Here is a 14,989-nt window from a genome sequence, read left to right on the forward strand (position 1 = left end):
AAAAAAAAAAAAAAGCCCCCCCCCCCCCCCCCCCAAAATTGCGAGAATACAATCTTAAAACATCTGTGATTCAATAATGTGATGTTCTGCAATTACGTGCAACAAAAGTTGTTTGCTCCGAGAGACTGGACAAGCATAATAAACAGACAGTGGTTTAGGCATGGAAAAGGTGAGGAGCAGAAATCCTTGGTAAGGCTTAATAAAAATGTTTTTGGGTGGGCAGTTGATGCTGGTAGGAGTCAAACAGCAATTGCAGGAAATGGAGGATATTGTCCACCTTCCGCATGTTGATCAGAATTAAAATGTTGGGTGAATTCTAAAAGCAAGTTACTTTGCCAGATTTTTCTTACACCACTTTGTGCCCTTGAGTGGCTGGTTTGAATGGAAAACAAACTCCAGCAGCTTTGTGGTTGGAAAAAATGCTGAAAATCTGAAGACTAATGTAATAAGAAAGAATGATTGTACTTGCAAAACTGATGCTGTTCACTTTAGACTTTTAGAGCACGCTCTCTCCTCCTCTCTCTCTTTGTGTTTGGTGGCTTTTATGTATGTATTTGCTACTTTGAGTGTTTCCTAGGATGGGTGCATCAGGCAGCCTCTCACATGAATGAGAATGTTGGCTGGCTTTCAAATCCTCAGTGGACAGGGAACTAAAATGGGGTCATCATAGCAGACTCTGTGATCATGCTGTGGCTTAAGGTAGGAAAACTGAATTCCTAATCAGTCAACTGAAGGGAAGTGGGGGAGGAGATGACCATTTTACTCCCCTTTCCTTCTCCACTCCTATTCCTAATCTGATCTGTTGTCCTTCTGATGACGGCAAAGAGGAATCCTCAAGGAATCTGAGCTGCTTGTAGCGAAGTCTGTCTAAGTTCTCATTGCCAGTGTATTGAATCAATTCTTTCCTGTCCCCAGTAGAAATGCTGAGCTGTTCCCTATGCACAGTCCTAGGTAGTCTACCAATATGCTTGTGGCAGTCTACCAATATTCCTTCTTTACCTCTTAACAAAGGAGAGCTGCCCTTCTTAAACTCCCTCTTCCCCACCCCCCCAGCCTTCAAAAATGTGATGATACCCTCTGAAGTGTTGAAGCCTAAACAAGATGGCTTCCTTTAGGTTTGACTGTTAGAATGTTCTTTACTGAGCATTGATCTGAAGACTGTATGTAGAAGTGACATATTTGCACTAAGCTACTTCTAAATGTCTGGAAAGATGCATGGCTGCTCCCACTGACTTGAGCAATGCAGAACTGGGCCTAAAAGGAAGATAATATACCACTTTAAGTTGCAGGAACTTGCCAGGACTTGCATTTTTAATATTGAAAATATTTTGGGGTAGCCTAAAAGGCTATATAGGTGCATAATGAAGCTGCTTGCTGGGGAATCTACTTTGCACTAGAGAAATTCAGTTGATAGCTTTGTAAAACTTCACTTTTATGCCATGTACATGAAAGCCACTGGATTTGGTACCCACCTCATGTATGTCTACTGAGAACTGCAAAGGGGCTGTTTTACAGGGTGGGGTGAAGATTGTGAATAAACAACTCTTTGCTCTCTAGCTTTAGTGAGCGATCTTGAACAAAAAAACATTTTCCCAGCTTCTTGTATCTAGAGGGAACTAAATATTTTAGTATTTATAGTAAAGGGGAAAGAGCTATTTGATTAGACTGTAGTGATAAGGTGGTATTAGCTCTTTTTTCTTTAAGGACAAAGCCTTGTTTTCAAAGGGTTGTATCTCCTAAAATTGATTCTGGGCTGCCACTTGAAAGGTTTTAACACTTGAAAATTTTAAATTGCTTGGCTGCTATTTTAAAATAAAAATCTTCAATAGTTTCTGAGGTGTAAACAGAGCTTAGATCATGCTTGCTTTTGAAATGCAATTTAATCAGGTTTTTAGCTTAAAATGGAGTTGTTTGTAACGGTCATCACTAAGTGGTGAATGTGCCAGTGTAATAATATGGTATGTTAAATGCAATTGGAGAACAGACTAAATGCCTCTGACAGGGTGTCTCATGCATCTTTTAAGACGTCATAAACATACAAAGTTACAAAGAAACCCACCTTTTAATGTTTCTGAGAATTCAGAATGGCTTTAAAAATGACCCACATGATCTCATGGCAAGGAGAAGGATATGAAAGTTTTTTTTGCTTTCCCCTGCCCTTTTTCAGTAGGACATTCTTTTGCTGCTCTTGAAAATTAATGAATGTAACTTTGTGCCTGAGTTGTTTTTTTTTCTTTTCTTCCCCTTTGCTTTCCAAAGTGTAAACATCTGTTTTTGCTCTGCCTTTTCTTTGCAGCTAAAACATTTTATATCTGTTTTTAGGATGTGGGCATTACGAGCAAGTAAAATAAATCTTTCTATCATCATCTTGGTTTTTGTTTCTAATTCTGCAATTGGATCCTTATTAATAAGAGGCTCTTGTGAATTATCACAACTGATTTTGATGAGTCTGCATATTAGCATTAGAGGCTACTATAATGATGAACGTTAACATTTCTGATTCTAGAAAGAAAAACCTAAGAACTGATAGCAAGCTGAGGCCTGACCACATAAGGAAAATTTACTAACATTACTATAGAGAGAGAAATTATGCCACAATGGGTATAGTAATAGCAGTCTCTTTTCAGGTGGGAGTAGATGAGCTCTAAGATGAAGTGGACCATCATGCTTTTAGTACAGGTTGACAACCCTATGCTTTAATTTTTCAGGATTTCCTTCAAAGCTGACTTGTCTACAGGGAGAGTAATATAGTTCTAAAGGAGTCTACTTCAATTAGGAAGCTAAAATGTCTGAACCTTAGTATGCACATTATCAAGGTAGTTGAGATGTTAGTAAAATGAGCCAAAAGAAGAACTCTGTAGCTTAAAGATGCTCATGTTCTGTGCTTTGTTTTGTTTCAGAAAGTAATCTGCATGTTCAGCCTTGTTTCCTTTTCCAGCCACAGAGCAGCCAGATTAAACTGGAAGAGCTGTTCTTTCCCACAGCCAGGGTCCGTCGTCCCCCCCCCCCCAGACGTTTTATTTTCTTTATATGCATCATAGTTAAGTTGTGAAGCAGCTTGGGACGGGAGAAGATGCATGCAAAGTAGTATTCATTCCTGTGGATAAGAACTTGATGCAGCTGGATAAGCTGTAAGGGGTATAAATCCTCTGTTTCACTATAGAAGGCAAATGCTAGCTTGCTAGGGTTTAAGAAAAAAAACTTCCTGCATGGAAACTGGGCTTTAGTCTATACTGCTCTTGATGATACTGAAAGCTGTAATACTTGAAATATCAATTCAGCAGGAAAATAATACAAGTGAAGAACTCTACTTCCAGGCTCATCACAGGTGTTATTAAAGGAATAGAAGCACTTCTTTTTTTTAAATACCCTTCACTGATCTAGTACCGCTACACTTTCCTTTCTACTACCTGAACTTTCATCCCTAGCTTTTGCATCATTGGACCAAAGCTGGAAGCTATCCTGGGAGGCCAAGGGGGGAGGGGGAACAACTTAATAAAAAAGTCTTAAGCATGCATTAGGGAGCAGAGCAGAAAGTCAGTTCGTGTACTGAAACAATTCTCATGTCTAGGTAGGGATAGGTGACTGGTCAAGCCCAAAATGATTTTGTTCCTTTTCTCATCTACAAGCATTAACTTTTGACTCCATAACACTTTCAATAGTTCTAGAAGAAGGGGGTTTATTTAACTTTAGCAGTAAAAGCACCAAGTCTTTAATACTAAACCCCCTTCCCCCCCCCCCTTTCTGAGAGGCTGGCCTTCGGCAGCAAATATTCATCTTCAGTTTTTCTCTGTTGTAGCTGCTTCCCTTCTCTTGAAAAGCCCATAATGGTATCCGCTTTTGAAAGGGTTATTTAAATTCACAGGACAAGATGCTAATCTTCACCTGAAAGTTGTTAAAAATATAATCTGTGGTAAGGAAAAAAGGATGGTTCTCCTTTTCATTAAAAGCTCCTCTTTAAAGGTTTAACTGAATGGGGTCAAAGAGTGGATTTTTAACTAGTCCTTGCCTTATTTGGCTGCTCTTAAAAAGCCCATAGCTATGCTAACATCGGGAAGAGCAAAGTTCACAATTTCCTACTCCAGTATTGCATACCTAGGCCCAGCTTCTAACAACAAAGGGAAAAATTTAGCCTGCAGTTTTCCTATAACATTTAAAGGCCTTGCAGCGCTCTTAAGTGTCTGGAGGCAGCAGCCTCCTGTGCTCTGTTGATTAGAATCTACTCACTCCCTGAGTGTTTTTTATGTCCTGTCTTGTCTTTTTCTACTGTTTTTCAGGGAACTTCTGGTATCTGCAAAACTATGACATACTTGTGGACATAATTGTAGCACATTACATTCAGACAAAAAAAGGAATTCTATTTTCTTCTTGCCAAATATAGATAAAATGGGGAGAAAATAGGAATGTAACATGGAAAAGCTGATCTTGGGCCACTCCGTCCAGTCCTGCTATTTCTGGTGCTTCAGTCCTTGAAGTTTGTTCACTTACCAGCTGTCCTCATTCTCCTTTGTATTGACTGTGCCTCCTAACTTTGTGTCGTCAGCAAACTTCACCAGGGCACTTCTGCTTTTTCCATCTTTCTGTTTTTGTATGTTTGACTTGGAAGATCCCTGGAATTACTTTACATTCATAGATGTTAGGGTTGGAAGGAACCTCAATAGATCATTGAGTCCGACCCCCTGCATAGGCAGGAAAGTACTGGGTTCAGATGACCCCAGCCAGATGCCCATCCAACCTCCTCTTGAAGACCCCTAGGGTAGGGGAGAGTACCACCTCCCTTGGGAGCCTATTCCAGACCTTGGCCACTCTAACTGTGAAGAAGTTCCTCCTAATGTCCAGTCTAAATCTGCTCTCTGCTAGCTTATGGCCATTACTTCTTGTGACCCCAGGGGCACCTTGGTGAGTAGAGCCTCACCAATTCCCTTCTGCACCCCCATGATGAATTTATAGGCAGCCACAAGGTCGACTCAGCCTTTTCTTATGGAGGCTGAAGGGGTCTAGGTGCTTTAGTCTCTCCTCTTAGGGCTCAGCCTGCAAGCCCTTAACCATATGCGTGGCCCTCCTCTGGACCCTCTTCAGGTTATCCACATCCCTCTTGAAGTGAGGGATGATTCAAGTCACCAAGGTTTTCAGTTCAGTTTATGTGGATAATTAATGCCCTTAGCTGACCAAAACCTACCCCTTTTGAACAACAGAACCTTATTTCCAGACCTACTTCTGTTCATCCTCCATTTAAATGTAAATGGAATCGACTCAGCATTACTTGACCAAGGTGGTTTTGCTGCGAACAGCTTTTTTGTAATGTTCTCATTACTTATTGTTGACATCACAGAAGGCATGATTAAGGGAAAATAATGATGGCCTGCTAAGAAAGAGAATCAATCATCTGAGTGGCATTTCTTAGCTCTGACTGCTCGTTCTTACTGACATACACCTCCCACACCCCTTGTCTGGGCGCTGGCACAGTTTTTATTCATGTTTCCACAGTAGTGGTGGGTGTGTGCGCATGGGGAGAGGGAAGAATTGTACTCTGAAATCAAAGCTAAGCTGTTCAGTACCATAGCTATTCTCAGGTCTTAGGTGGTAGGTGTCCCAGTTGCGTTGGCCTTTGTTACAAGCAAAAAGCAGTGCCTGGTTATGACCATGCCCTTCTGAAAGACTAGAATATCCTTTATGACTTGCACGTTACCTTCATTTGCTTGTTCTCTTCTCCATTCCTGTTCTGCTTCCCTACTCCATGTTCTGAGCAGTGAAGGAAGAAGAAATGGATGCTGAATTGGAAGGGATGGTAACTCAGTCTGCAGATAATACAGGCTCCTTCCCATGAAGCAGATAAGCATGGCAACACTTTGCAGAATTTCCTTTGGTATGTTCCCGCTCCTTTTTTTGAATAGGAATATTTTCCTTATTTTTCCAATGGGGTGGGGGACAACTTTTTTTCCCCTCTACTGTCTTAGCATGGAAAGCAGAGAGGGGAAGTTACCCACAGCCTTGTTCCTTTTGCCCCACAGTTTGCCTAAGTGGATCTTCAAGTGAAGTAACTCCATGTTCTGTTGATGGCAAATAACTCAGAGCCCTGTTTCTCTCCCCCTTGATTTTCTGAGCGGCACCAAAGTCTCTGTTTAGTAACAAAGGTACAAAAGCACCTGTCTGGGGCTGGAGGCAGAGGTTGCAGCGCGTGGGCTGGGCGAGGCTGAGGCAGCATTGGTCACGTTCAAGGGCTCTGTACTTTTTCCAGGCTCACATGTTAAAGTTGGGCAAAGTCGGGTTTTTAAATTGATGGGGGAGGCTGGCACAGCAACTTCCACACCAGGCCCCAGTGCCTGATCACTAGCAGTGGCACCATCAGGTGATAGCAATAGCTCTAGTGTGCCATACACCTGTGGCCCTCTGATCTCCACAGCCCTCACCCCTGTGGTAGCCAGGGCCTGGCAGCGCCTGGGGGACCAGTGCTGGGGAGGGGAAACCAGCTGAACTCCCCATTGCCCTTTCCAGCCCCGCAGGCCTGCCCCCTCCCCCCCCAACCAGCATTTGATTGGCTAAGGCTGGAGGTCAGTCCGACCTCCTGATTGGATGAACTGCATCCTCTTCTTCACCAATCCTAAACTGGGCCAGCACCCGCCTTCATTTCGATTGATTCCAGATCTACCTGCTGCCTTCCTCCACTGGACACGAATGCCCACATCTCATTGGCTCCACCGATCCCGGGTTGCATTTTTAATTGGGTGTTTGGGGATTGGTCGGTCTCTCACCTGCCGCGCCGCCCTATTGGTTGTTTAGGCTTCCGACCCCCGCCCATTGGTTGTACCGCCCTTTGTGTGCATTCCGATTGGCTGTGGCGGCCTGACCCGGTGTCCGGGTAAGATGGCCGCGGTGGGTGAGTGCTCGTTCCCCGCTCCATGGCGGGCGGTCTCTCTCACTCACGTCGAATATCCCGCAGGTAAAGCTCTGTTTTCCGTGCCTTTCCCCCTCTCCGTGGCCCCGGCGCCGTCGTCCCGGGCGGCCCGCAGCCGGGGCTGAAGGGGGCTGCGGGGCCGAGGTGGCGGCTGCCAAATAGTGAGCCATTGAGCGGCAGGGCGGGGAGGTTGGGACGCGCATGCGTACTCGTGCCGCGAGGACTTGCCAGATGAGGAGCCACTGTGGTGCGGAGTGCGCATGCGCCCCGTCGAGGCCGTGGACTCCGGCTCCAGGGGGTGGCTGGGGCCCAGGGGAGCCTCAGCCCTGCAGCAGTTCCTGGGGACGTGCGCGGCCTGGCCTCGGAGGAGCTGTTACTTAGCTGCTTTCTTTCCCCCCCTCCTTGTAGGATTGTCTCTGTCCTCTCTAGCCATGCTGTGGCTGGCCCAGCGCCTCAGGGTGCCCTCGCCTTGCTGGGGTGCAGCGGAGTGGCTCCCTTGGCAGGCTGCTGTTGTGTGGCAGCGTCTCTTCACCAGACCTGGAGACACAAGGCTAGGGTGCAGTGCCTCAGTGAAATGCTGTGGTGCAGGGGAGAAATGCGGTCGTGTCCTGCCCCTGAGCAAGTGTGCAGGAGCCTGGAAGGGTGGGATGTGTCGACAGGCTTTAAGCTTCCTCTGTGTCGGACTTTGGTCAGGTAGTAGCACTCTTCCTCTGTGGGAGATGCTGGATTCCTGCACAGAAACGGGTGCTAGGTGTGTTTGGGGGCTTGTGCCTTATTTAGAAAGACAGTTCGTCTTGCCGGGTAGGCTTTCCCGCCTGCTGCAGTGCTGTGAGTAAGTAGATCTGATGTTGTCTTTTGGCCATGCATGGTAGCAGCTCGTCCTGCCTTGTATTGTGCTGGCCTTTGTTTTCAGGCATCACAGGAGATTCAGGGTCAGCGTAGGGATGGGTGCTTTGTTAGCAGGACTTCTGTGTCAAACATGGTCTTTGCAGCGAGTACTCCAGTGCTGAGCTGGAGAGACTGTAATTTGAGTTAAACATAAGTTTTGGCTGTTTGTGGTCATCAGCAATTCACGTGCTCGTCTTTGTCAGCCTCTTAGCCCTAATGACCTGGCTCAAATCCAGCTTCGGTAATTAGATTCTTCCACAAATTCCTGACTCTTTCCTTTCTTTTCCCTAAGCTGCTATGTAGTGTTGTATGGCCAATTTCTCTACAGCCAGTACCTATTTGCAGTAATAGGTGATAAAATTAACAGCTCTCTACCAGCAGCTTTTTTCCTGGGGACATTTTCTCTTCTACCATGTGTTCAAACAGCCAGTTAGTTTTATTGTGGAAGCTCTTTGGCAGGGAATATTGTGTTTTTGTTGTTGGTTTTTTTGTTTGTTTGTACAGTGCCCAGCACAATAGAGTCCCAGGTTGGGACTAGGGTTTCTAGTGTGATTATTGCACAGTGCTAATGCAGAAATAGAGTTAATGCTGCCTTGTGCTGATAACCAGAGGGATGAGGAAGAGAATTGCAGATTTCTCTTCTACTGCAATAAGCTATTAAACTGGTTTGGGGGGGTGTGTGTGTTGGGGGTTGGGACTGTTCTCCTATTACTCATGCTTTTGCTCTGAGCTTGAGGCAGAAAAATACGCTGGATGGATCAGTGGTCTGATCCATTATGGCAATAGTTCTTAAAAGCCTGTTCTCTTTAGAGACATTTCCAGTGGTCTGCTGCTGTCTTACTTTTTACTTGCCAAGAATTATGCTCTGAATGCTTTTAAAAATTCAGTCCAGGTTTTCCAGAGGCTCCTTTTTCAACAAGCAAAATAGGCAGCCTCTCTTTACCTTTTACTGAGCAAAGTCATGTTTTTGGTTGTTTCTCTGGGTGTAAACTCAAAGGTAATCAGGTTTGATATAATGAGCAAATTGAAAGAGTAACGCGGTCATGTGGGAGAGTCGAGCATTCAAGTGGCTGGAAAGTTGTGCAAGTGCTGAAGGTAGAGTTGTTTTGTTAGTAACCATGAAACCCTGCACCTGTGAAGGGAAAATGAACAGAGCAACATAACACAGCAGCTGCATTGTGACACTTTTTTTTAAAGACCAACAAACTGAAAATACTATCCGGACACAACTTCTGATGTATATTGTCTTGGGGCCTTTAAATTCTACCCATCCTATTAAGGGGGTTCTTTTCTGCACAATCAATTGGAGAAACATTAAGTTCCTGGCTTTTTAATATTTTTAAGCTTTTTCTTTGGGAGAGCTGGATTCTTTAAGGCTCCATGACTTCCTCAGAAAAGATGAAGAGGTGATGTCCTTGAGAGGCAAAGTTGACTCCTGTATGAAAAAAGGAGATGGACTTAGCAAATCCTGTCCCTAAACTAGCAAAATTCTCCATCTCGCTGTCAAGTTTTTAAGATAATAAATTTGTCAGAGAAGCCAAACACATTTAGCATGTTTAGTTGATACTAGGCACTAACAAAACTAGCATGTGTAACTATTGCATGCAAGCAAAAGTACTAGTTTGTGTATACGCTCTTACTTTAATATATACTTGTTGTTTCTTAACCAGGCTAACTGTAGTTTCTGTAAGAACATTTTTTTTCTATGCCTTATTGTGACTTGTTGGGACTGCCCCTCTCTCCAGAGCTATTGCTCCTTCCATGTTGAAGTAACATTTACTGGGAGAGACTGGTGCTGCCGCCATGGTATTTTATTCCCCATTTAGTCTTTCAGAAGTGTGTTGGGTTGTGATGAGAACCTTTGTCATGCCACAGTCTTTATCATCCTCAAAGATGACTAAGAGGTGGTTATTCTTAAGGTGTCACATCTTGTGCTAGCAGTATGAGGGCAGTCATGAAAAGCAAGAAGTGGCAGTTCCTCATGCATTTTGCTTGAGTACAGAATGTATTGACAAAGTGGAAAGCCTTCATGACACGTGTAGCTTATGCTCTTGCAAAATCACCTGTAACACAGTGCTGCCAGAAGTAGACATCTTGATAGGAAACAGTGGTGGCAGCGGTAAAGATAGTCCTTGTTGGCAGGATGTGGTCATGGTGACATTAATTCATATTTTTTACATTGCATTCAGATCATGCTAAAGTGGTAAACCTCAGCTATTTCCAGTCAACACTAAAGGGATGCTGGGTAAAAAATATGCATTTTGTTAATTGAAAAAAATCCCCATAAGACATTGGAAGTAATATCTAGAATTTAATATATTTTTAGTCATGAATGCTGTTTCATCCATTTGTATTTTGAGGTTATTTTTAAAAAATGTTTCATGTTTTACTTACTGTTTTAAATGAAAGTTTTTGAATTTAAAACAACAGCATACTAAACAGATGAGGTGTGTGGGGTGGGGGGAGCGTGGGATTGTTTTGCTTTTGTTTGTGTTTTTAATTCTTGGGCTTGGACAAAGGCTGCTGCTAAGAATATCTCCTAACAGCTGTTGGAGGTTTGTGGAGTGGAGAAAAGACTTTGCTCACTTTTGTCTTTTTAGAGTCCTATTATAGAACTGGTTTATCTGGGGTACTTACTATTAACCTCCCATGCGTATAGATATCTCCATGTCTTGACTCATATCCTATCAGTTATGTTCCATTTCTGCCATTTCTGAAACTCCCAAGAATGTGATGAAACAGTTAGCTTTTCTTTTACATGATCTGCGCCATGCATTCTCTCTTAAAGACTTGGGCCTTTTCCACTCTTGGATTATGTCTGTGCCAGCTAAAACTGTCCACCAAACCACTGCATCCACTTGTTAGAAGACTTCTAGCATAGTTTCCTTGACTAAATTGGGTGGGAGTCTCATTTTCCTGAAAATTGTACCAGACCAAATCAGACCCCTTCGCACTACTACCTATGTGGTTTTATAATCTGGTTCTGTTAGGATGTCACTAACATTAATAGTGTGTAATATGTTATTGTGGCTAACAGTTCTGTTCTGAAGGGCTGAGGAGGCTGAAGTGTTTGAGAGAGATTTACCTGAACAGGTGACTATGAAAGGCACAAAGTCAGTTTGGTGCAAGTGGTTGTTCACTAGCGTAGGCTGTGTCCTAGATCGTGGCCACTAGCTCTAGCAATGGTCACCAGACTTTACTGCTTGGATGAATTGGAGTATTAACTTGACTGTATTCTAGCATTCTGAAGTTTTCTGTTATGCTCTCTTGAGTTCCTGTATCTAGTTCAGTGTTCTCAAAGGACTATTTGTATCTCAACTTCTTTATTAAGTAGTCACTGTGTTTAGGTCTAACTTGATTTTTCAAAGCTTTATGTGCTACAGATTAGAAGAATGAATGATTTCACGTGCAGTGCTGCTGAATGCTGGTACATGACTTTGGAGCTTAAACCATAGGCGCTGAGTATGTGGGAGCCTGAGGGCCCTGGCCCACTTTGAGAAGAGGGTAGGGTGACCACCCATCTCTAACTGGGCAGGACAGTCCTGAAATGGGAACATTAAGTGCCAGTCCTAGGCTGGATGACTCTGGGACAGCCTTTGCCTTGGGTTCCTAGTATTGTGCAGGGATCCAGGTTTACTGTTCACCACAGAGCGTTCCAGCCTGCAAGGGGCTGCAGGGTGTGCCATGTGCTGTTGTGCCCCTCACTGCTGCTGGGCAGGCAGGGGGCACCTCTCTATGGCCAGCATGGGGCTTCCAGGGGAAGCGCAACAGGGCAGGGAGTCCTGAGTTCCCAGCAGGCAGCCCCCATCTGCCTTCACCCTCCCCCCACCCATGGGCTCCACTCAGTCATGCTCCTGGGGGGGTGGGCTTCATCTTGCCCCCTCCCTTCCAACCTCCCAGCAAAAATAAAAGTTGGCACCTATGGCTTAAATTCCTTGAAAGTTATTTCCAGTATAGTTTTGGCTGTCTGGAGGCAAGCGGTCTTAAGATGAATCTCTTTTGGTGCTTACGTTGTTGTTGGACAGTACTTAGACACAAAAGGTGTGATTTTTCTGGCAGCTTGTGCTGTTGCTTACACCAAAGCAAAACAGATATCATAAATATTCTGATTTTTTTTTTTTTTGGTCTTTGGTAGCGTTTGACAGCCATTTTGCATTTGCTTTGCATTGGTATAAATGACTGTTAGTTATGGGACAACAGAATTGAGCCTGAGGTCTATTTAATAGGGGTTCAGTTTAATTAAACAAATAAAACACCCATGTGTTTTATGTTTGTTTCTTACATTAGTCCAAATTCTTTATACTTCTCAGGCTGAAAGTCTTCAGCAATCTCTTGCTATTAATAATCTTAGTAGCTTCTAACTGTAAGTGGTGCAGAGCTTGGCATTTTAAAGGAGACTGCATGGTGTATCACAGGTGATTGTACAGGCATCTGGCAATGCACCCAGCAGCATGGACTTCAGAGCTGAGAGGGAGATTTTTGTTTAGCTCCAGTTCTTGAAGCCAAACATCATCATGCCAATTGCTACTGTTTTGAGTTCAGCTAAAAACTAGGCTATGAGTGTGTGTGTTGGGGCGGAAATGCCATATACAGAGGAAGGAAACTAAATTGATCTAGGAATGAATCAGTTGCACATGGCAGGGCTCAGATTTCTTTGGAGGGTATTGTTGCAGGTGGCTGCATCGGCTGGGCCCCAGCCTTGCACAGTTCAGCTTCATTTGCAGTTTGCAGCACACAGTACATGTAAAATTTAAATGACACAGTAGACATAACTAGAGAGCCTTTAATCATTATCAACTGGCCGATTTAAACTGGCAGAGAAGTACACAGGGACTTACATGTCTGAAGTGTGATAGGATAGTTACATCTTTTAAATCTTTGTTGTACATTGAATAACTATAGAAATCCATCTCTATTTACTGGATAAGGTACACCTGCAAGGGTATCTATTTCACTACTTTGGTATATGTACCAATTAGTTGTCCCCTTACTGTTGCACCCTACATCCAACTTCCCTATTTTCCTGGAAGATGCATCACTTAACTATCTTTTGGGTATGATATGCAGGGGCCTTTAAAACTCCCTACTCAGTAGATTTTTAGCAGTCTGACCAAGCCTGGTGATCTTCCATGAAGGAAGAAGAAATGTGGGAACCTGATTAGAAGCTAAGATCTTGTTAAACTAATGGGGAAGGGGGAGGATGCGAGGGAAGGGAGGACTACCAGAAGGTGAGAACTTGATGAGCGCATGTTTTGCTGAAGTATTAGCAAGACTGTCATGGGTGTGAGGCCTCGAGTTTGAAGCTGATATGCAGGAGGGATCAGGGAGGAACAGATCCTTCTGTGTTTTGTGTAGTGAGGTTGGAAGGACTGTATTGTCATGGTGAGAATAGTTTGAGCCCACCAAAGCCTTTTCCCTGTTTTTTGATTTTGCTGATCATGGGGTAGGGTTGCCAGCATTTTTCTAATAAGTCTGCATTGTAGCAGAATCACTAACAATTTTTTTAACTGAGTTTTTTTGCTCTGTTTTTTGAATTTTTTTTTTAAATGGAGATCATTTTTTAAAAGGGGTATACAAGAACCTGTTGAAGAAACAAATAACATGACTCCTTTTGTGCTTGGTTGCTGATCTTAGAATTAGTTTGGTGATTTTTTGTTTTTGTTTTGAGTCTACAAACTCTTTAGGGAAGATACAAATGTAGACAATATGTTCTTCTTGAGGAATGAATAGGTAAGGATGCTTTACACAGACTACTATATAGTGCCATTTGTGTTGTGCACATTATGCTTCAACTCTGATATCTGTCGTCTTTTGGGGTTCATACTTTCATGCCTAGACAGGGGAACTGCTTGGTCTCTCCACACTGGTGTAATCTGGCTAGCAGAAATTGCTTTTGGTTGGTGTCAGGCTTGTTCCATCTTCCTCCCCTTCTGCCTGTTTCTGAAGTTAGGCACTGCCACTCTGCCTGCTTTCAGCCTCCTTTATCCTTCACTTGTAGCTTGGTTGAAATGCTGAGTCCACATGGGTCTGCCATATAGGGCTCTACCACTGGGCTACCAAGCCATTACTCTTGTGTGTGAGCTGCCAGCCTACAGCTGTCTGTGTTGGGCAGATATGTAAAATTCAGGCTGATTTGTTTTTCTCTTTACTTCTACAGGTGATTTCTCTGGTCAACTCTTAGCCTACTTGAGTCTTAGTCCAATTTTTGTCATTGCTGGCTTTGTCACACTCATCATATTCAAGAGAGAGCTTCACACGGTGAGTTTTCCTTTTTCATGCCAGCAACTTGTTGACAGAGCAGGCCAAAGTAAGGTGATCTCTTTACCTAGAAGAGACCATAACTTGGTTTTGCACTAGTTTGAGTTAACCGTCTTGCCTTAGGTCACTGCCAACTTCTGAACTTTAGCGTTGGTTCTACAACTTTCTGGACAGACAGTGACAAGGACGTGTCATACATGTTAGTCACTGACTAACATCTCGCTTGTGAGAAACCGGAAGGGAGAATTGATGCTTATATTTCCATTTTATGCTGTAACCTGATCAAATATCAAGCTGTGCAGGGTCATGCATGATGGGCAGGAGATGGACTAGGAAGAATAAGCAGGTGTTGTGTAATTCAGTAGGATGCTTTTCCCCCCTCTGATATTTTTATTTGGAGTTGCACTTTCCTGTGGTTTCTTGGGGGTAGTAGCAAGGACTGCAAGATCCATTTTGCCCCTGTGTAAAGCAGCAGGGTCAGGAATGAGTCTGACTCCTTTCCTGACCACCAGCAAAAGATTTCTCTTGATGTAGTGTGTTGCATGGGCTGTGCTGTGGGTCCTGACAGGTAGCTAAGAAGTGATGGCTCTGTCTTGTCATACGTAGTTTACAAGTCATTCATAATGTTTGCCCTCCATTAGCAGGCAGAGGAAATGGAGCCAGTGGCAGGATTATGGTATTGGGGTCTGATACTCCTAGCTTTATACGAAGTGAGTGTCATGGGAACCAGAGGTTTCAGAATTGAGAATGGAGCCTCTAGTTTATTATAGGAGGTAGCTTCCGAAAGCTGTGCAACTATCTAGAGGTTTCTAGGTGACGTATATGACAAGCATTGGCAAATTGAGACCAGTTCTGTAGTGCCCAGTTGTCTGCATCATAAAAAGAAACATCCCATTAGGCACAAAATGTGCCCCCCCCCCCCCCCCCCCCCCCCCCCCCGCCGCCCGT

The 14,989-nt window shown here is 43.8% G+C and overlaps 1 protein-coding gene across 2 annotated transcripts in view; it reads left to right on the plus strand.

Moving 5' to 3' along the window:
* Positions 1-14,989, plus strand: part of DOLPP1 (dolichyldiphosphatase 1) — a 31,040-nt gene that overhangs the window by 1,837 nt on the left and 14,214 nt on the right. Inside the window, exons 1-2 of one of the 2 annotated variants that reach the window (XM_019510636.1) lie at positions 6,830-6,940; positions 13,941-14,041. In XM_019510636.1, the coding sequence (XP_019366181.1) occupies positions 6,865-6,940; positions 13,941-14,041 (177 nt within the window). In that variant the 5' untranslated portion in view covers positions 6,830-6,864. Of the gene's footprint in view, positions 1-6,829; positions 6,941-13,940; positions 14,042-14,989 lie in introns of those variants that run through there. The other variant, XM_019510635.1, reaches the window with a different exon arrangement.

This window comes from Gavialis gangeticus, unplaced genomic scaffold (assembly GCF_001723915.1).
Source record: "Gavialis gangeticus isolate Ggan-Ray unplaced genomic scaffold, GavGan_comp1, whole genome shotgun sequence".
Classification (NCBI taxonomy): Eukaryota; Metazoa; Chordata; order Crocodylia; family Gavialidae; genus Gavialis; species Gavialis gangeticus.